The 19,688-nt window shown below is 40.2% G+C and overlaps 1 protein-coding gene and 1 long non-coding RNA gene across 4 annotated transcripts; one reads left to right on the forward strand and one right to left on the reverse strand.

The window, feature by feature from the left end:
- Positions 1 to 1,851: 1,851 nt before the first annotated feature.
- Positions 1,852 to 5,353, reverse strand: LOC121089184. The gene is made up of 3 exons (XR_005828148.1): positions 5,092 to 5,353; positions 3,378 to 3,529; positions 1,852 to 2,836 (listed from the first exon to the last, which is right to left on the reverse strand). It is a non-coding gene; the product is annotated as an uncharacterized LOC121089184 (long non-coding RNA).
- Positions 5,354 to 5,428: 75 nt separating this feature from the next.
- HSPA14 (heat shock protein family A (Hsp70) member 14) lies at positions 5,429 to 18,853 on the forward strand. Of its 3 annotated transcripts, XM_040596165.1 has the most exons (15): positions 5,429 to 5,537; positions 5,692 to 5,772; positions 5,871 to 5,953; positions 6,911 to 6,959; positions 7,803 to 7,896; positions 8,011 to 8,101; positions 8,721 to 8,804; positions 9,196 to 9,300; positions 9,829 to 9,990; positions 10,888 to 11,043; positions 12,266 to 12,368; positions 14,663 to 14,875; positions 15,280 to 15,453; positions 16,436 to 16,506; positions 18,221 to 18,853. In XM_040596165.1, exons 1-15 carry the CDS (start codon positions 5,481 to 5,483, stop codon positions 18,297 to 18,299), a joined length of 1,602 nt encoding a protein of 533 aa, XP_040452099.1. In that variant the 5' UTR covers positions 5,429 to 5,480; the 3' UTR covers positions 18,300 to 18,853. The 3 variants fall into 3 exon arrangements, with proteins under 3 accessions (XP_040452099.1, XP_040452100.1, XP_040452101.1); XM_040596166.1 differs by lacking the exon at positions 8,721 to 8,804; XM_040596167.1 differs by lacking the exon at positions 5,429 to 5,537 and having other exon boundaries at positions 5,738 to 5,772; positions 5,871 to 5,979.
- The last annotated feature ends 835 nt before the right edge of the window (positions 18,854 to 19,688 follow it).

A 19,688-nucleotide genomic window follows, 5' to 3' on the forward strand; every position in this document is an offset into this window, starting at 1 on the left:
CTTTTAAGCGAATTGTAAAATCTGTCCAAAAATTCTTTACATACTGCAACAAGAAAATAAAAACCTTAAGCTGAACAGCAGAAACTGGTAAAGCTGCTAAAGGAATGTTAACAAGTTAGCTAAAGACAGGGATCATTAACACTTTAAAAAAAAAAAAAAATACTGCTTTGTACTTTAAAAAAGAACTCTAATCTTTTAGCTTTACAGATAATGGTCGGTTTGTGGGAAAGGAAATTGTTCTGTCATCTCTGCATGTATCCTATTAACACCTTTTTAATAAAAGGACCTCAGAATCTATCACCATTTTGATCTCAGTTCAATAAAGCTAATCTTAGCATTGGTTTTAACATAGACATTTAATCGTGTTTAATCACCTTCTGTAAAAATCAATTTAGTTGACATGATACTGACCAGGACTGGTTAGCAGAGATAAGGAAGAGCTATGTTCTAGCTACTCCGTCTTATTACACTCACCTCTAAGCAGGCAACTAATTAATGTGGTTATCCTCATAACACCCTTGGGAAGAAGGGAAAATCCTCTTTTCCAACTCATGGTTTTTTTTTCTCTTCAGAATAAGAACTCAAAAAACAGTAAAATTAAATGACTTCCTCAAGGTGACTAGCAAATCTTTGACAGTGCACAGAAGGGACTTTGTGTTTCAAGCTGGCACCCTCATGCCTAAATCAGTTCTTTGCCTAAAACGAAGACATCTGTCACTAACTAATTGAAGCTGATCACAACCTGTTTCAGTAGTCAGCTCTTCCTAAACTGCTAGTTTAAAGATCACTCGGTTTTGTACTGAACTTGCCCTGCAGCGTATAAACTTCATGCCAGTGCTCAATGAACACAAGGTTTTCTACCCAGAGCACAAAAATAAATTTCAGGCGTATTTTATACCACAGAGCCTGCTTGGAAAGCTCTGGGATTGCCTCATGGCACCTTTGTAATTCATGTCATAACTTAGATCTGCATTATTAACCATAACATTTCATATTTACAGAGCATCCTCCAGCCAAGGATCTCAACAAGCTTCCTATCTATTATTAAAACCTTTCAACATTCCTGCAAAGCAAGTCTGACATTATTTAGGAGATGGCAAAACTGGGACACGGAGAGGAAACAGGCCAAAAATGTAAAAAGACATAATGTGAAGATTTTTCTATTATTTTCCTTGGGAAAAAAAAATAATCATTTGTATGTGTGCTTAAAAGTTCTTAGACATGACAAGAGTAATAAAGTTGTTCAGGCAACCACGACCATTATAGCTGTGCCTAGAAATGATAGTGCCTGATACAGTCTACAGCAATTCTCCAAACAGCAATGAGAATATTACATTTTTCTTGTTTTATTAACACAGACTGTACATGCAGTTATCTGTGGATGCGCTTATTCTTACTCTAAAGAAAATCCTACGTATTTGATTTTCGTAATTGGCAACAAAGCCTTGTCAAAGGTGACTTGTGCTGGTTCTGTGTTCTAGCTATGAAGAATGTGTGCTGTTTGATTAGTCTTTAGTGCCTCCTTACTCCTGTCAAGAATAATCCACAACTGACTGAATGGCAGCAGAAAAGAACTGTCCTGGAATACCTTGGAAGAGGTTCGTATCTTCAGGACAATGTCGCTTTCAGACAAACTGCATCAGCTGGAGTCATTTGCCAATACTCTTGGGATACTTCAGTGTGGGTCAGCAGCTCATCCAGTGGATGCTGATCAACACCCCAGGTACAAGTTGAAGGTTTGCTTGGTTTGGGTTGTAAGAAAAATGGATTTTTCCTACTTTGTGACTCAAGTTTGTGATAGGGAGTGCAATAAAGGTTGATTTATTTTGCTGGCACTCAAAAGTTTTTCAAGAAAAGAGAGGAAGAAAACTAACATTTGTCACTTCCAAGCAAAACCAAATAGATGTTTAATATGCTTTATATATAAAAAAATCTTGGGATATTCTCTAATAAGTACTCTGGTCTAAGTACAGAAAAATAATCTGGCTTCAACCTTACTGCAAACCTACTGAGCTGCCAAACAGACTAAATGCTGCAGATGAGTTGTAGCATTGCAATTACATGCTGCATTTATGCCACCTACAGGCATTAATTCCAGCTTTTCAACAGGTTTGCCTGCCAAACTTTTTTGACTGCTGTGAGAAAACTCCATAGCAGTCAGCCTCAACCTTCAACCCATAAAAACATTCTGTTCCACTTATTAAAAATTAACACAAGTACTTAATTAGTCTGATCCACTAAGTGAACTTGCCTCTTCTCTATCACTTAGGTACTGTGACTATGAAGCAATGAGGATACTGAAATCAAGTTCAGCAAGGGCCTTTTGTAATAATGGGTGGCAAGTGTTACAGCAAACCCAGAAATAGCCTGCAGCCTTCACCGAAACCCAGCAACTTTGGGGTTGATATACAGATAGACGTCCCAACAGCATGTACTCCTGTGCCCAAAATAAGCAATGCCATGGATAAGCACGGTGCAATTACTTCAAGAGATTTAGGCAACGAATTTGAAGAGCTTCTTTTTATGACAAAAAAAAAAATATCTCATGGATGCTTTCATGAAGGCAAGTGATGGGGATGGAAGTTTTCCAACAGAGGTGGCAGCATCTCCAGCAGGACTATCCAGTATCATGCTGGTGTCTTGAGGAAGAGGTTATTTTCAAAGCCGGGGGGAAATGCCACCTGGAGGACAACTGCCCAGGTCCCCCCACAGACGGGTGCTTCCACAGCTCTTCTGGGAATGAACTCCATTGGCTCTGTTGACATCCCCAGGCCAGAGACGATCACAGACAATGGTCTTGCATCTGCCATCTCTAGCCTCCTTGGAGCTTAATTTCCTGAGAATTAAGTCAGAACATGTACAAGATAATTAAAAGAAGTTCTCTCATCCTTCCTTCCTCACCCCAAGGGACATTTTAGAGTATATACTATTTACCAGCCGCAAAACAGTTTGTTGTTCAATAGAGATACTTGCTTCCATTTTAAATAACTCGGCAGATGTTACTGCCCTTTTGTCATAATCTCTGTGGTTTTCCTACAGACAGCTGGCTACAGACAGTGCTGGGGGATCCATTTTTGCATTCAAGCTCCTCGGGCTGCCTGTGAGCTCTCAGTACAGAAGAAGCTTGGGCGAGCTTACATCATACTATGCTAACAGCTAGTCTGACGGTGGCTTGTCTGGTCTTTGGATGGCTGAGAGACGCGCCACAGACTGGGAGAGAAGGGGCAGGCAGCTCTGATGCTGTGAAGGTTTGTGCCACTGCTTTTGTCACCTGGGAAATAATATTAAGAAGTTTCAGCAGAGTACCTGGCTAAATCAGAGGTGAGTTTGTAGCAGGGGGAGCGCAGTGGGCTGGCTTGTTTGTTTGTTGTAGGTACCTGGAGATGTGAAGGACTCCCATCAGACTGGGGCTGGACTTTTCTCCTTCTGACTCAGAGGGATAGCTCTCCTGGAGGCATGAAAGATTAAATTCTCTTCCATCCTGAGTCCAGGCTGCTGCTCAGATCAGTGTCTGCCTCCTCAACCACACCTTTAATGAACAACAAGCATATTAAGGGTTTCACTTACAGAACTGCCATAGCAAGCAGGGCAACATCTTCCACTTTGTAAGTGGGCTGTTCACCCCATCTCTCAGTGTACTCAAGCTCAGTGTAACCTCTATGCTTCTCCATTAGCTAAAAGCACTGTCCAAAAAGATAGCAAGGCCACAGAGAAGGGCTTTTTACTCTGCAGCAAACCCTACTGGCCACCACAAACCTCTGCCAAGGCATTCTTGCCTGCTTCCACTCAGATTTGCTTACACCTGGAAGGAAAATGAACTGCTTTAGTTAAGATAAGCAGAACTTCTGTGTGTCCATCTTGACGCATTCATGAAAAAACAACTGGAAAATAATCGTGAATGTGCTTAGTTGTATAGGAGATGTTAGCAGGGTGGCCACAAGCACTTTTTGATGCACAGGTTACACGTACTGGTTTAGGTTCTAATTAACAGTGTATTGCCACAAATGGCGTAACTGGTATTAGGATTTGGGGGAAAGCACAGGAAAGTATTCTTGATTTCTGCACTAGGGGCTTCTGTTCTCTTTTACCCTTCTATCTTCAGTGTCTCTTTCCAGACTTCCTCCATTTTTTCTTTTGCCAAAAGCATCACTTCTATCATTGTTTTCTTCTACAACACCTTTCTCCAGTCCCCACAGGTCTCTCCTGCTCACCTCTACCCTTCTCCTTTCATTTCGCTGTGCACAAGAGCAGACTCAAAGGAGCTACAATTTGGACAAAATTCAAAGGTATTGTTGTCAGCTGTATAAGTTTTGCCTTTATCAACACTGTGATCATCTCTCAGGCACGGACTGCTGGCAAGCTGAGCTCCAGCCTTTGGTCAGCTGGCTCAGTTACTGAAAGGAAGATTGTCCCGTGACTGAAGAAGCCCAGAGATCAGTTTTGGGACACAAAACCCCTTTGTGACTCTAGGTAACTCCTTTCACCTCTATGTGACCTTGATGAATTCCTTTAACCTTTGATGTATCATATATAAAGCACGACAAGGACCATATTTAATTCAGAATGATGCAGTGAGATGGTACTGCAGGGCATTTGGGCTTCCTATTGAAATTAGAGGCAAAGGAGCATCCAAACCTCCAGGAGCACCACCACCTCTGCAGCCGGGGGCCGCAGGCACACGGTGCCTGGCGCCCTGTGACGACCACAGAGAATCTGGCTGCCCACATCGAAGGGCCACACCAAACCTCAGGAGCTTTCAGTGTGGAGACAGCTCTGGGCAGGGCGAAGTGAACTCTGTGCGGATGATGTTCAGTTCCCACAGGACTGATTAGAAATAATTTCCTTTTGTGTGTGTGTGTGTGTGGTAATGCCAATGCGGATTTCTGCAATAGAAGTGCAACGTAACGGGACACTGAGCTTTGCCTTCAGACATCACTCATGCCTGGTTAGATAATCGGTGCTTCAGCTTGACTGATTTGCTAGTAACTACAGCACTCGCATAAAAAAAAATATTTACACCGCCTCCGCGGGCTTCATTGCCTACAATTAAAACATGACAGATGCCACTGACACACACACCCCAGCACGCACCAAACAGCTTCGCCCGCCTTTCTCCATCTTAATCTCCGTTTCCGTAATGGTTGGGTCTTCCGGGGTTAAACAAACAGCCGGCCCGGGCCCCGCCTGGCGACCTCCCCCCAGCGGCCGCTCGGCGCCCGCTCGCCCGCCCGCGCCCAGCGCCCGCAGCCTGCCCCGTTGCCATGCTCGATGACGTCACCGCTCCGTTTTTGTCATTGGCTGCTCGGCCGATGACAGCCTGCCAAGCGCTCCCCTCCGGGATTGGTTCGCGAGAGACGGCGGCGCGGGCTCTGACTGGCGGCCGGTGAGCCGAGTGGAGAGGGATTGGTTGGAAAGCGGGGGCGGGGCGGGGCGTGCAGCGCATTGTGGGGCGGCAGGCGCGTGTGGCGTGGGAGGGGTTCATGGCGGCCATCGGTGTCCACCTGGGCGCTACCTGTGCCTGCGCCGCCGTCTATAAGGTGGGGGGCTGCGCCCGGGGTCCTTGCCAGGGGGAGAGGTTGGGCCGTGGTGGTCTCTGGTCCCTCACGGCGCTGCAGGCTCAGGCGGCGAGTGAAGGCCTGAGGGGGCGCGTGGTCCTGGCGGGGCGGTCACGGGTGGTGCTTCTGTCCGCAGGATGGCCGCGCCGACGTGGTCGCCAACGACGCCGGGGACAGAGTCACTCCTGCTGTCGTTGCTTTCTCGGAAAGTGAGGAGGTGAGGCCTCCCTCTGTGGCGGTGGTTGGGAGAGGAGGGGAGCTCTGCCTGTTGCTCATTTTGGTGTTTTTTTTTTCTCCCCTTAATTTTTTATTCAGGTTGTTGGCTTAGCTGCAAAGCAAAGTAGAATAAGAAATATTTCAAATACGGTAGTAAAAGTAAAGAAGATCCTTGGGCGAAGGTAAGAGAACAGGTGTGAAAGGGAAGGTGAGAAGTTTAATTTTCCCTATTAAAGCTGGTCGGTAGTTTCAGCACTGATGTTATGTTATTGTTATATTATGAACATGCCCTACATCTTGTTCCAGGAGTAAAGAGGTGCATAGTGGTTTAGATCTGAATCTATCTGTGAAAATAAAATTGTGGAATTTAGTAAAGAGTTGCATAAATGCTTTTGATATGTACTTAAGTTTCTTAACTAAAATGTCTTGTTACCAGGATGTTTTCCTGTGGTTTTACCTGCATGACACTTTGTGTTGCTTTCATTACAGTTGGGAAATGCACTGATGTAATGATGCCTGTTGTGATTCTGCAGTTGGTGGAACTGTGAAGATTTGGGCTGGTGGTTACAATGTTGCTAAAACTAAACTTGGTTTAGCTCTAACCTCAGAGATGCAAGAAGATTTTTCAGTGATAACCTAGCTGTGTGTTACAGGCCTTTCATTGAAAGGTGTTAACAAAATTATATCCATTCTAATGTATTTCTCAACACTTTTCAGATGCATAACTTTGCATGGTTAGTAGAGATTAAGGATAGTCAGCTTATTGTTGTCATGTTATTTCAGTCAATGCAGCAAAGGTGCCACTGAAATTTTTCATAATTATTATTTGGGATAGCAGTTTAAAATGATATGTTGGGGTTTGTTTTCTCTTTTCACCAGCTAGTAGGCATTTTTTCAGTCATTAGTCTTTGGAAAGGAGGTTGAAAGATACCAGCAGTCAGAACTGTTGGCTTTTCTTCTCCAAAAGATATCAAAAGTGTTCAAAGGTGGAATTTTAGGTTTATAGAGTGGAAACAGGAATTTTGGTTGAAGTATAGCTTCATGTGCTGTAGACTTTACAAAGAATATCAACAGGATGAATTTGTGCAATTACCTTTGAGCATATGATTTACTTTGTTATTTTGAATTTGTCTGGACAGCTCGGGTGACCCACAGGCAGCAAAATATATTGCAGAAAGCAAATGTTCAGTGAGTATGGCCTAGGTTTTTTGTTGTTCCCAGAATAACTTGTATCATTTTTATGTTTCTTAATGTTTATGCCACACCACATTTGTGTTCTGTAGTGATCGGCTCATTACATGAGGTCCATTTGCTACTATGTGGAATGTTTCTCCTTTTTATAAAGGAGAAAGTATTATAAGACATTTAACTGTGTTCTGAGCTCTGCCATCATAACGTGTGTTAGTCCAGCAGAAAAATTATATATATATATTGGCCATTCTCAAAAGGGAGTTGTCTTAATATATTTGGGTAATAGCATTGTGGTGTTTCTTAGTGCTGGTACATGCTCAGCTTGCAGCATCTTGTGATAAAAATGCTTATTTCCTTGATTTAATCTGGGTATTTAATTTGGATAATACTGTGCTTGTTACTAGGAAACTTTTTACAAAACAAGAGAAAAATTATCCTGGCAAATACATGGCTGAAGAAGGAATGAGTTTGTCTCTGGTTTTTGACTGTTTGTATTGACATGCTTATATAGAGTTGGTTTTTCTTCTTAACTAATACAAGCAGGCAAGTACTTCTGTTCTAAACATTGCTTTTATACTAAGGAAAACTTTTTATAGAAAAAGGAAGTCTGGAGTCTTTTAAGTCCACATGTGTCACTGTCATGTCTGTTGGATAATGCAAATTTTTTGTGACCTTTGATAAGCATCTTGGAAGCACTTACTCTCTTGTAGTTGAGTGCTAATGCAGAAGGTATTTATGCAGTCTAGTGCTTTTTACTTTGAACAGAAACTAAATTAAACATTACTTTCTGTTAATAACCATATTACGTATCTAACAAAGGTATGTTGGTTTTGCTTACAGATAATTGAGAAGAATGGAAAAATTCAGTATGAAATAGATAATAAACTTATTAACCCAGAAGATGTGGCAAAACTAATTTTCAGTAAAATGAAAGGTATAAATAAAACCATAAAAGATTTTAGTTTTTAAGCTGTTCTCATATTTTTAAGATGTGGTGTATTGGTTTTTTTGCTTGTAATAAACATGTTCTGCCTATGTTTATAAACAGAAACTGCTCAGTCTGCGTTGGGTTCAGATGTAAATGATGTTGTTATCACTGTACCATTTGATTTTGGAGAGAATCAGAAAAATGCCCTTGGGTAAGAAGATAAAGATATTTTTTTGTTGTTTAACGTGCCTAAAGCAGACTGGCTGGCAGATCAGCAATGGGAATTCTGCCGGACTTTAGCTTGCGACAGTCAGTCAGGACACTGGGAGCTACTTGAATTGGGAAAATACAAAAGCAGATTAAATAATGACTTTGGAAACTTCTCATGGAATTCACTGTTGGAACCAAAATGAAATTCTGATTCAATTAAAGTGAGAGGGAATTTTGGTATCATCAATGATAGAATGTCATTTCAGATGAGGATTTTCAGTGTCCCCTTTGAAATGCAAATAATTTCTCTGCCCTCCTCCATTTATACAACACTTGCCAATCCAAGTTGTGTTATGTGACTTTATTGAGGACTGTTATGTCAGAGAGCAGATATGGAATCCCACACCAGTATTCTACTTAGAAGTTCTGTGGTATAAGTTACTCAATATGAAAACATAGGTAGACTTAAAGCTGTGCGTAATTGGCAGCATCTATTTCTACTTTCTGATATGTAGAAGCCCTTATGACTATCATGAAATGCTTAAAGCACACTTAAAACATTAGTGAGCTGAGTGTTTGCAGTATGTATAATGAAACATTCTATTGCTTTGGTATACCAGTTGCAAAATGACTTCAAAGGGAGGAAACAACTTGCAGGGCAGTCCCAGTGTTACTGAAGTTTCAAGAAAACATGCAAAGAAAATATAAGTGAGGTGCAGTAACTTGATTTGGAAGTAAAACCAATTTTCTTAGCATACCTGTTGAAATAATGTGCCAAAAACTTTTAATATGACACCTGAAGAGAAGTTACCAAGTTTGATTGAGGATGCAGTTTTTGCTGGTTTTATGGGGTATGTGGACGGGTACATCTGTGTTTTCTTTCACACTGAACACAGGGCAGATCTAACTACCTGAAGAACACAGCAGCAACTGAACTTCTTGATACCTTTCTTTTCCAGTCACTTAGCTTTGTTAATACCATGCTGTAACCAAGTTCTGAGTTGGTAGCATAAGTAGTTCAGATGAAATCTTAATAGCATGTGACTTCAGTGAAGTTATGAAAGTAAAATGAAATGCTGTTATGCCTTATCACAGGGAAGCAGCTGCAGCTGCTGGATTTAATGTTCTGAGATTAATTCATGAGCCGTCTGCAGCTCTCCTGGCTTATGGAATTGGCCAAGACTCACCCACTGGGAAAAGGTAAAATCCTAATATTTTACTTCTTAAGTTTAAGCTGCTGTACTTAAATCCTGAGGAAGCTTAAATGAGGGAATGCTGTGTTGCCTTAGCAGTCAATACAAAGTTAATTATTTGAGGCTTGGTTTTGTTTTTTTTGGTTTTCTCTTTTTTTTGGGGGGGGGGGGGGGGTTTCTTAATAAAACCAAAACCAATTCAGAAGCTGTAAATCTGTAGTGTTTTAAATTCCTGTGTTTGGGGTTTTATTTTTTTAGAATCCTTTTCTCAGTTGTGTTGTAGGAGAAACATTGGCTATTCTCACTGTACGAAAGAGACTAATTTTGTTCTTTAGGGAACATTGTCTAATAGTCAGAAGTACTGAGATGCATTAAATACAAACACCCCAGATCAAATTCTCTTGACAAAACTGATTAAAACCTGCCATACCTTATAAGGTAGTATTTTTTTTTAGATGGTGTATTAAAGTTAACACAATTTTACGTGGCTTATTAATGCTACTTCCAATTATTATCTTTTTTTTTAATGTGGCAGCAATGTGTTGGTTTATAAACTTGGTGGAACGTCACTTTCTATCACAGTCATAGAAGTGAACAGTGGAATATATCGTGTGCTTGCTACAAACACAGATGATGGCATTGGTGGAGTTTGCTTCACTGAAGCTCTAGCACAGCACTTGGCTTCTGAATTTCAGAGGTAGGTTTTGAATTTCAAGCGTGTTGCTCTAAAGACAGGAACTTCGTTATCTGGTGCTTGCTTTCAAAAAAAGTATAAATTCTTATTCAGTTGTCAGATCAGGCAGACTGCAAGCAAAATGACTCAGTAAAGATACTAAAGGAACAGTTGTTGGGGGCCAAGGAGGAAGACTGGTGAACACTCAGCTTTGGGTAGTTGTTGCCTGAAGTCGGTGTTGAACTATAAGGGCTCGACTATGAACTGTTCTGTGTTTTGAGTGTTGTATGTCACTACAGGCTGTTTACATCCTTTCAGTCACAACTTTTGGGGTGGCAGGGAATTCACCTGTGTGGGTTTGGTTTTGATCTTCTAGTTGGCTTGAAGGATGGTGGAGGGGCTTGGGTCATCAGACTGAAGTCTCTATGGCTTGTCATCCTATGATGAACCAAAATGAACAGTTGCATTACCATTGGCTCTAATGATCTTGAAGTGTTCAGTTGCATACTATATACAGAAGGAGACTTTTTGAATGAAACATATTTTGTTGACAACATGTCAGATGTTTAGTGTTCTGTTTCTCACTGATACATGGCTAAAATTGGTTAACTTGCAGACCTTTTCTTGCTGTTCCTTGCAGCTTCTACAGGATTTGTTCAGCTGAGAAACTGTTCTGAAAAACATCTGTATGATGAACATTAATGCCTGAGTTCAGGGTGCTTCTAAACAATGTTCTTTGGTTGAAATTGAAATAGCCACTTTTATTCTTTGAGAACTTTCAATAGTGTCATTGTAGGTAGTACTAAAATGTCTACAGCAAAGAAGTTCAATAGCTCTAACCTGTTTCTCCTTTTTAGAAAAATAGTGTTATCACTCAAATGCCTGTCTCTCTGAACTGATATTTCTTTTTTTAAAATGTAGGTCATGTAAACATGATATTAGAGAAAATCCCAGAGCCATGATGAAGTTAATGAACAGCGCTGATACTGCGAAGCACTCTTTATCAACCCTGGGGAGTGCAAACTGTTTTGTAGATTCGTTGTATGATGGATTAGATTTTGATTGTAATGTGTCCAGGTAAAGCAGATCTTGAAGCTACTGCTTTTATATGAAACTATGCTTGAAATCTTTCTAGATAGTACTTAGGATGTTCAGTAAGCTTTGATATTTTTGGTAACGTTAATTTCAGGAGTAGAAGTAAAAGGAAGACCAGCTTTTTCAGCTCTATTTTCATATTAATTGGTTCTGTTATGATGCAATCTGTAGTAGTTAGGGTAGTAACAGTAACAATGTTGTCCTAATGGCTAGACAATAAAGTGCAAGGACACCTCATGTTTGGAGGCTGGTTGTTGATGGAAAGGGGAATAGATACCATAATTACTCAAGGTGATGTCGTGTATGTGTGTGTATCCCCTAATTACTATTTTTGTTGGATTTTCTTTAAAGACTACTTTTGAATTCTCACCTAAAACTTCCATGACTCCTACCATCTTTTGACGTTGCCTCTTTTTGACAGCTGAAGTAGAAAGCTGTTTTCTGTCTTTTTGTTCATACTGCTGTGTCATAAGTTTCTTCTTTCTTGGGATAATCTTATTGAGACGTTTAGCTAATTTTGATTGCTCTTTCAGTCAGCAGCAGCTTTAGCAAAATGAAATAAGACTTTTCAATTCCAGAACTGTGCATCTACCACTGCAGCAGTTGGATCTGGTAAAATACAGCACAGTATGTTTTGCAGGTGTGAGAAGCTATTCTCTATAACTTGTTTTGGCTCATTTTTGGATAAGAATGCTAGTCCTGTGGACTAGTGTTGCAGAATATGACTTCTGTTTGTAAAACTTCCTATTCAGCCTTGAAAGAGCCTGAAGTAAGCACAAGGGTTTTTTCAATCTGCTAACCTACTCCCTGCTTGCAAGTAAGGACACAGCTCCATTTGTTTCTGAAAATTCAAGAGGCACATTTGCATATTTGTGTCTCAGTTTTAAAGATGATGAAGCAGTTCCAAGGTTTTTTGCTTCTTTTCACATACAATCCAAGACAGCAGTACTGTTTTTTCTTCTGAGTACACAAGAGTGAATGTGCAGTCCATGTAGGTGTTAATGATGGAATCTTCCAGCTTAATAATTTGGAAATGAGATACTAAAAAACAAAAAAAAAAACCAAAAATCCCTTTAGTACCAGATACAGCTAGAGAACAAAAGTATATTCTGAAAATTATTATTTCTGCATTTCAGATATTTGTCTCTAATGTATGCAGTGACTCTTCTTGAATGTGTTGTTTTTGTTTGTTTTTTCCTTCTAGGGCCAGGTTTGAACTTATCTGTTCTTCACTTTTTAATAAATGTGTAGAAGCAATTAAAAACCTCTTGCAGCAAGTTGGATTTACAGCAGATGATATTAATAAGGTAATAATAGAAATCACTTGTCTGTAGTATACTTTGTAACTCCACAGGAAGAATATTTGTGGGGCCTGTTTTCCTTGCAGTCTGAGATTATTTCATTATGTGTTTAAGCATTTTTGGCTCAGATCCAGTGAAGTATGTGGACTATCTCTAGCACTCCTATCTTTGTTTTGAGTTTGATTGCTTGAAGTTAAGTGTAAGGTACAGTCAGAGTTAAGTGGTTTTACTGCTGCATATTGAGTAAATGGAAGAGGATTTGTCTCAGTTTGGTGTGTTTCTGTAACTCTTGGTAGAGCTGAGGAATACCTTTAAGTTTAGTATATAGCCTTTCCTCTACCATCACTGAGCTTTGGATGGGCTTTGAAGCATCTGAAGAAAGCCCAAGTTTCAGCTTGTGTCTTAGGAGTTGAACAAACTGCTTAGTGTCTACTTGGTGCCTATGTTCCTCCTTGTTAGCTTAAACTTAAAAACACATTAGATGCTAAACCACAGAGTGCTTTAATACCAGAGGTGGTAAGTAGCAAACATTATTAATTTCATTAACAGTCTTTTTTTTGCTTTGGTGTAAGAGAGTAACTTCATCTCAACCTCTGTGCGTAGCAAATAGTGCTGCATTTGTTGCTGATGGAATTGGCATGTAAATTCTGCAACAAGAGTTAGCTGACACTTTTAATGATACTTTGTGCATTTTCAGCCTCTTAATTAGTGTCTGCTGTGTCACATCTGAGTTTTGCTGCTAGGATAATGAAATATCCCAGGCCATATTTAATTTTATATATATATAAAAAAGTCATTTTTTTTCTGGTGGTGGTATTTTTTAGGTTGTCCAATGTGCTGTTCTCTCAGGCCTGAATGTGTTGGGGGCTGCACTTTAAATGTAAAAATAAATGAACATAATGTAAAACATAACTTAAGAGTTGTAAATGAAGAGTAGTAGGAATTGGCTTTGTTCCCAGATCTGGTCAATCTCAACTGAGTTACTGTAGTAAGAGAAGGGTTTTAAGGGTTTTTTTTTCTTCCACAAGATCAGTAAGTGATAGCTGGTTCTCAGTGATGGCCCTCAGGGTTTGATACTGGGGCTAATACAGTTTAATGTCCCTATTCATAGTGTGGATGATGGGCTAGCATGTGCTCAGCAAGTTTGCAGACAGTACCAAAATGAGGGGAGCAATCAATACCACTGTAGGTCAAGGCTGCTGTTCAGAGGGGTTGAAAAAGGCAAGATAAATTTATATAATAGAATATTTCAGTTGGAAGGGACCCACGGTGATCATCCAGTCCAATGAAAAAGATGATCATGATGAACAACAGAGGCAAATGTGGAGTGTGGGATGGAATGATCCTGTGCCGGCAGGACAGGCTGGTGGTTGCTGAAAGCAGCTGTGCAGGGAGAGGCATGGGAGTTGTAACAGGCAGTAAGTTTAATAGCAGTTGGCAGTGTGCCTCTGCAGCAAGCAAGCTGGTTGCATGCTGGGCTGTAATAGCAAGAGTGTAGCCACAGGTACCGGAAAGTCGGTGTTTCTTTTGCCTCTTTGGTACTTGGACAGAGTGTCCAGATACAATCATGTTCTGTGAAGCCAAAAAATTACAAGAGGTTCTGACATACTGGAGCCAGTCCAGTTGGAGGGCTACCATGGTGGTTTGGGCCAAGAGAGCTGGGTTTGCTCGCCTGTAAGAAGAGGCACAGGGGAGACTGGTGCTGCCTACAGTTACCTATTGGTAAAGCATACCTGAAACAACCTAAACTTACTCCTTCCTATACGTGCATGACAAGAGCATGATGGAGCACTTCCTATAGGTGCATGAAGGGTGAGTGGCAGGCAGCACAAGCTACAACATGGGGAAACTTGGCGAGAAAAAATGTTGCCGTGTGAGGGTCATCAAACACTGATGTAAGTGCCCACAGAGTGTGGAATCCCTGTCCATGGAGATCAGGTCCTGAGCAGCCTGTTATAACTGGGCCTGTTCTGGGCAGGAGGTTGGAGTAGGTGACCTGGAGATACCTTCCAGCCTGATGTTGTTTTACAATTAATTTATCAGTTTTTCAAATGGTACCTCATCTAGCTGATGCTTACTATAATAAACACTTTTCCAAGACACCATTTCAAGTGTGCAAGCTACTTTAATTTCAAACACAAAAGTAACAAAAGTCAAGCAGAGCTGGCATATTTTTTTCTTTTAACAACTACAGATGATAAAATATTCCAGAGCAGTTTGCATTTCTGTATTGCAGGTTGCAGCTTGTCTGTTTTATGTGTCAGAAGAAAGATTTGAAATCATTAAGGCATGTTTTCCAGGTAGTTCTGTGTGGTGGGTCTGCTCGAATCCCAAAGCTACAGCAGCTAATCAAAGACATTTTCCCAACTGTGGAATTACTGAATTCAATTCCTCCAGATGAAGTGATTCCCATTGGTGCAGCCATAGAGGCAGGAATTCTGCTAGGGAAAGAGAATACCTTGTTAGAAGAAGAAGCATTTATTGAGTGTTCTGCCAAAGATATTCTTCTTAAGGTAAGGCTAAAATTATTTAACTTTACTGCTGCAGTGAATATACAGCACTACTTAATGGATGATGTTAGAGAAACAGTATTGTTTATTATCAGTTCTACAGACTGGTGATAGGTCAACACTAAGTGGTAATTTAGGTTTATCAACAAAAAATCGACAGGAAGAATCTGCTTGATATTTAAGGGGAGACAGATTGTCTTTGCTACGTTTTAATAGTTGGACTTTTTCATTTATTTATAGAAACAGGTTTTGTTGTGGGGTTTTTTTGTTTTGTTTTTACTTGCTGTGATGGTAATGTGGCAGAGAGAATGAATCTTGCATTTCTTTTTTCATGGAGCACTGTTGTAACATTTCCAGCTCAGTAAAGTACTTAGAGAAAGGTGTGAACTTTTTTTTTCTTTTTAAAGGGAGTAGACGAGTCGGGGGCTGACAGATTCACAGTGCTATTTCCATCAGGGACACCATTACCAGCACGAAGGCAGCACACCCTGCATGCTCCTGGAAACACTTCTTCTGTGTGCCTTGAGCTATACGAGTCATTGGGGAAAAGTCCCATGAATGAAGAAGGTAAATTTGCACAGGTAAGTATATACATATTTGTATGCGCCTTTAATATCAACCACTTGGAAATCAAATGAGTCTGAAAAAAACCAAAGCAAATCCCACCTAGACTACTAAGACTTTTTGTTACAAAATCAGAATGATATGCATCTCTTTGGAAACAGTCTTTAAGCATTCTTCTGTGAATGTGTTATGAAGTATTTAAGTACTTTTTAAAGAAATTGAAGTTTCCCGTTTGAATTTCTAATCAGCTGGCTGGGTTTGATGTTTGGCACTACTGTAGTTAAGCACACCTGGGATGAGAGATCATAACCCGTCATTCCAGTAGTACACAGATCTCTAACACTTTAGAAATAAAACCGCTGGAGGCTGTGATGTAGCGAGTGTGTGTACTGTTGGTTGCTTCTTGATCTTCCTAGATTAGACAGGATCTTGGTATTAAATACCACATTTAATTTTTCACAGTGGTAAGATGATAATGATTAAATCCTCACCTGATATGTTTCTCAGGAGTTAATCTGTTGAGAGAACACAGCTTGTTTTAAACAGTGATGGTGTGCTTACCATGGCTTTCGTACCCTTGGCATCAAGGAGGGGGCAGATGTGGCTGAAATGGATGGAATACTTGAGAAAATTGTTGTTCCACCTTAGTCCTGCCCAAAGATCTTTAAGGGAATGAGGAAAAGATGTTAGTTAATAATTACAGAACTGGTCCTAAGTAAAGGAACGTGCTCAGCTCTTACTGTAGTCTGTGGGAGTTGTAGGTACTCCAGCTATCTTGGTGATAGATCCTGGAACAAAACCACTGAAGCAGTAGAATAAATTGCTAAAAATATGTAGATTTGCACTGCAGATGAAGCCCACATCATGTTTTGATGTTTAATTATTAGATGAGTTACTAAACAATGATTTGCTCACCTTAGCTATTGTGTCACTTCCGCTAAACTGCTGTGCAAGGATTTAGAGAACTTGACTATAATCACAATTTTTATTTTTTAATAGATTATACTCCAGGATTTAGATAAAAAGGAGGATGGCCTACATGATATACTAACTGTTCTCACTATGAAAAGGTACCCAAAATATTTATTGTTCTGCTATTTAACTTGATATGTCATACTTCTGATAAGCAGTCTTTTCTCCTGTTGCAGGATGTTTAATTTTATGTTGAGAAATTCCAGCAATTCATTGCTTGCAGGGGTGAATTCTGTTGTAATGTTTTTTATGCAGTACTTCATGTGCTTTCGTTGTTTGAATCCTAAAGAAATAAAACTTAACACAATTGTGCAGATGCTTTTTAGCAACTTGTGGACTGTTGATCAGTTTAACCATGCTTGAGAGCCGTCATGGTCTCAGATTTCCTGTGGAAGGGGGACAGGTAGTTCTGCTGACTGCCTGCACTCTTGGTAATAACTGAGGTAGAATATGTCTTTATTAGTTGGGAAGGAATTCATGAAGGCCTTCTCATATGCAGTGTTTGTGAGGAAAACCTGTGGCTCTGTCCTTTCAGAGATGGAGTTGTTAAGCATGAGAAACAATGCCACAGGAAACCAGACTTACAGAATTGCCTATTATGGGAAAATATAAAGTATCTTATGGCAGGTGAGGGAATAGGGATGATGTGATATTGAAGAAATTTCTCTTATCTTCTTAGGCCCTAATAGGAGTGCTTGGGCTCATTTAAGACAGTCCAAATAGTTTAAAAAGATATCAGAAGGTAGAATTCCAAGTAGTCAAAACATGTTTGTCTTCTAAGGCCTGTCATGAAGTTCATAATGCTTTTCTAAAGAATATGAAAGTTGTCTAGATGTTGCTAAAAACTAAAACCTACTTGCTATTTGAGTTCAAAATACTTACTTGTGTTAACTATAAGGTGCTTTATTAACAGACAACTTAAAATACCTTGTTAGTCATACAGAGATTTGCATTCAGCATTGATATGAAAAACATCTTGGGGATTATATATGCAACTGTGTAGTGCAGAAAACCTGCATTATTTTAAAGGGGGGTTTAGTAATACTTAGAATCATATAATCGTTTAGGTTGGAAAAAACCCTTAAGATTGAGTCGAACCACTTCAGTTCTCCCAGTCTTCCTGTTCTTCCTCCTTCTCATTCTCCTACTCCTTTTTCCCCTTTTCCTCCTCCTCTTCCTCTTTTTCTTCCAGCTTTTATTTCTTCTCTTATTTTGCTAATAATTCCTCCTGATGATGTTCATTTAGGCGAAAAAGATACAGAAAGTTCCCTAGAGCACTTCTATTTCTATCTAAACATTGTGTGACTGTGTCTAGATGAAATAGGATTCAATATTGTCTCTAAATTCTTGGATTTTGAAAAACATTTTCCTTGTTGAAGGAGATTCTTGCTATTTAGACTACTACTTTTTAAAAATCAAGTTCTCATGCTTTGAGAAGACATGCTTATCTGTTGTTGCTGTTAACTCAGAGTTCAAGATGAGTGTTTTGAGTTAATATTACTGCATACTCCAGTCACAAACCTGTAGTAAATAAACTTGGTTATAATATTTAAACACATTCCTGAATCTGCTCCAACACATTTAGAGAAGGTACATGCTTTAATGGAGGACAAGTGCATATCTTAAATATTAAATAAACTTAACTTCATTTCATAGATCAGTTTCATCTGTGTTGAAGCATGTTCTTCCCTGGATATTTTGATGCTAGTCTTCTAATCTCTGCATGAGGACTGTTGTTCATAGTCTCTGGAACATACAGTAACATTCTAAGTGTTGTGTTGAAACAGTCCTAAACATATCTCTTTTATCTAGGGATGGGTCCTTGCATGTTACCTGCACAGATCAAGATACTGGAAAATGTGAAATCATCACTGTTGAAGTGGCATCATAGCCCCTTCTGAAAGGCAGCATTTTTCTAAGCTGATTTTTATCTCTTACTGGCTTTTCTGCCAAAGTGGTGACTTTCTGAGATGTCTTTGATCATACTTCAATTTATTACAGTCCTCTAAGAAAAACATTAATTTGCCACTGACTCTGTTTGGATGGAAGTGTGGTGCAAGATATTAATCAAGACATACAGACAGTAGGTCACTGAATTATCAACACCTGATAAAAAAATGCAAAGGATGAATCCTCATGCCTGTGGTTCAGCAACAAGCATATTATATAATCTATAAAGATTGTTTTGGACTAATCGGGTCATGTACCCATTCAGCCACTGTATCTGTGGCTTCAGCAGTGTAACATTGAACCAGTGAGAGCTAGACTGAAAATACCAAATTGTACTGAAACTGTGTGGTCTTGATGCTGCCTGAAACTCTGGAGGTGATGGCCTTTTGAGCAGGATTTTTTTTTTTCGGAGTTAATGCAAGATGGTTTTGTGGTGTTAGTGTAAGGGTTATATGTGCTTATTTGTTTGTTATTAATAAAATACTTTTTTATGCAGATCCTGGCATCCTCCACTCTGGCACTGTTCTAATCTGTATGTCATGTATTTGTTTGGATATAAGCTGGCGGCTTTTTTTGTTTTAGGTAAGGGAGTAATGAGGAAGATCAAGCAGGCAAGTGTAGTTACAGTGTTTGAGGGTCTCAGCCTTATATGCACTTAAGGGGCAACAGTTCAGCCCTGAGGGCCTGTGAAAGGGAGGTGATCCTCTGCCTCTGCTCTGCCCTGGCAAGGCAGCATCTGGAGTGCTGTGTCCAGTTCTGGGTACCCCAGTTCCAGAGACAGGGAACTGCTGGAGCGGGTCCAGTAGAGGGCTGCAGAGATGAGGTGACTGGAGCACCTCCCTGGTGGGGAGAGGCTGAGAGAGCTGGGGCTGTTCAGCCTGGATAAGGCTGAGAGGGGATCTTATCAATGCATACAAATATCTTAAGGGCAAGTGCCAAGGGGATGGGGCCAGGCTTTTTTCAGTGGTGCCCAGTGATAGAACAAGGGGCAATGGGCACAAACTGTGACACAAAAAGTTCCATCTGAATTCGAGGAAAAACTTATCTGCCTTGAAGGTGGCAGAGCACTGGGACAGGCTTCCCAGAGAGGCTGTGGGGTCTCCTTCCCTGGAGACATTCAAATCCACCTAGATGTGACTGTGCAGCCTGCTCTGGGAGAATCTGCTTTAGCTGGGGTTGAACTAGATGGTCTCCAGAGGTCCCTTCCAACCTTGACCTTTCTGTGAAGATACTTGAAGTAACATAGTAGAGCCTCAAAATCAGAGACAAACTAGAGGAAGGGCTGCCTGTTTGCATTTGAAGAGATGTTTGTTCCATGTTTTACTAGATG

Source organism: Falco naumanni, chromosome 5, assembly GCF_017639655.2.
Source record: "Falco naumanni isolate bFalNau1 chromosome 5, bFalNau1.pat, whole genome shotgun sequence".
Lineage (NCBI taxonomy): Eukaryota > Metazoa > Chordata > Aves > Falconiformes > Falconidae > Falco > Falco naumanni.

What these genes read in the sequence shown, in the direction of transcription:
- HSPA14 (XM_040596165.1), top strand. Translation starts at nt 5,481, where the DNA reads ATGGCGGCCATCGGTGTCCACCTGGGCGCTACCTGTGCCTGCGCCGCC. An exon ending in CCTGCGCCGCCGTCTATAAG is followed by an intron (nt 5,538 to 5,691) that starts GTGGGGGGCTGC and finishes TTCTGTCCGCAG; the next exon opens with GATGGCCGCGCCGACGTGGT. An exon ending in CTTTCTCGGAAAGTGAGGAG is followed by an intron (nt 5,773 to 5,870) that starts GTGAGGCCTCCC and finishes TTTTTTATTCAG; the next exon opens with GTTGTTGGCTTAGCTGCAAA.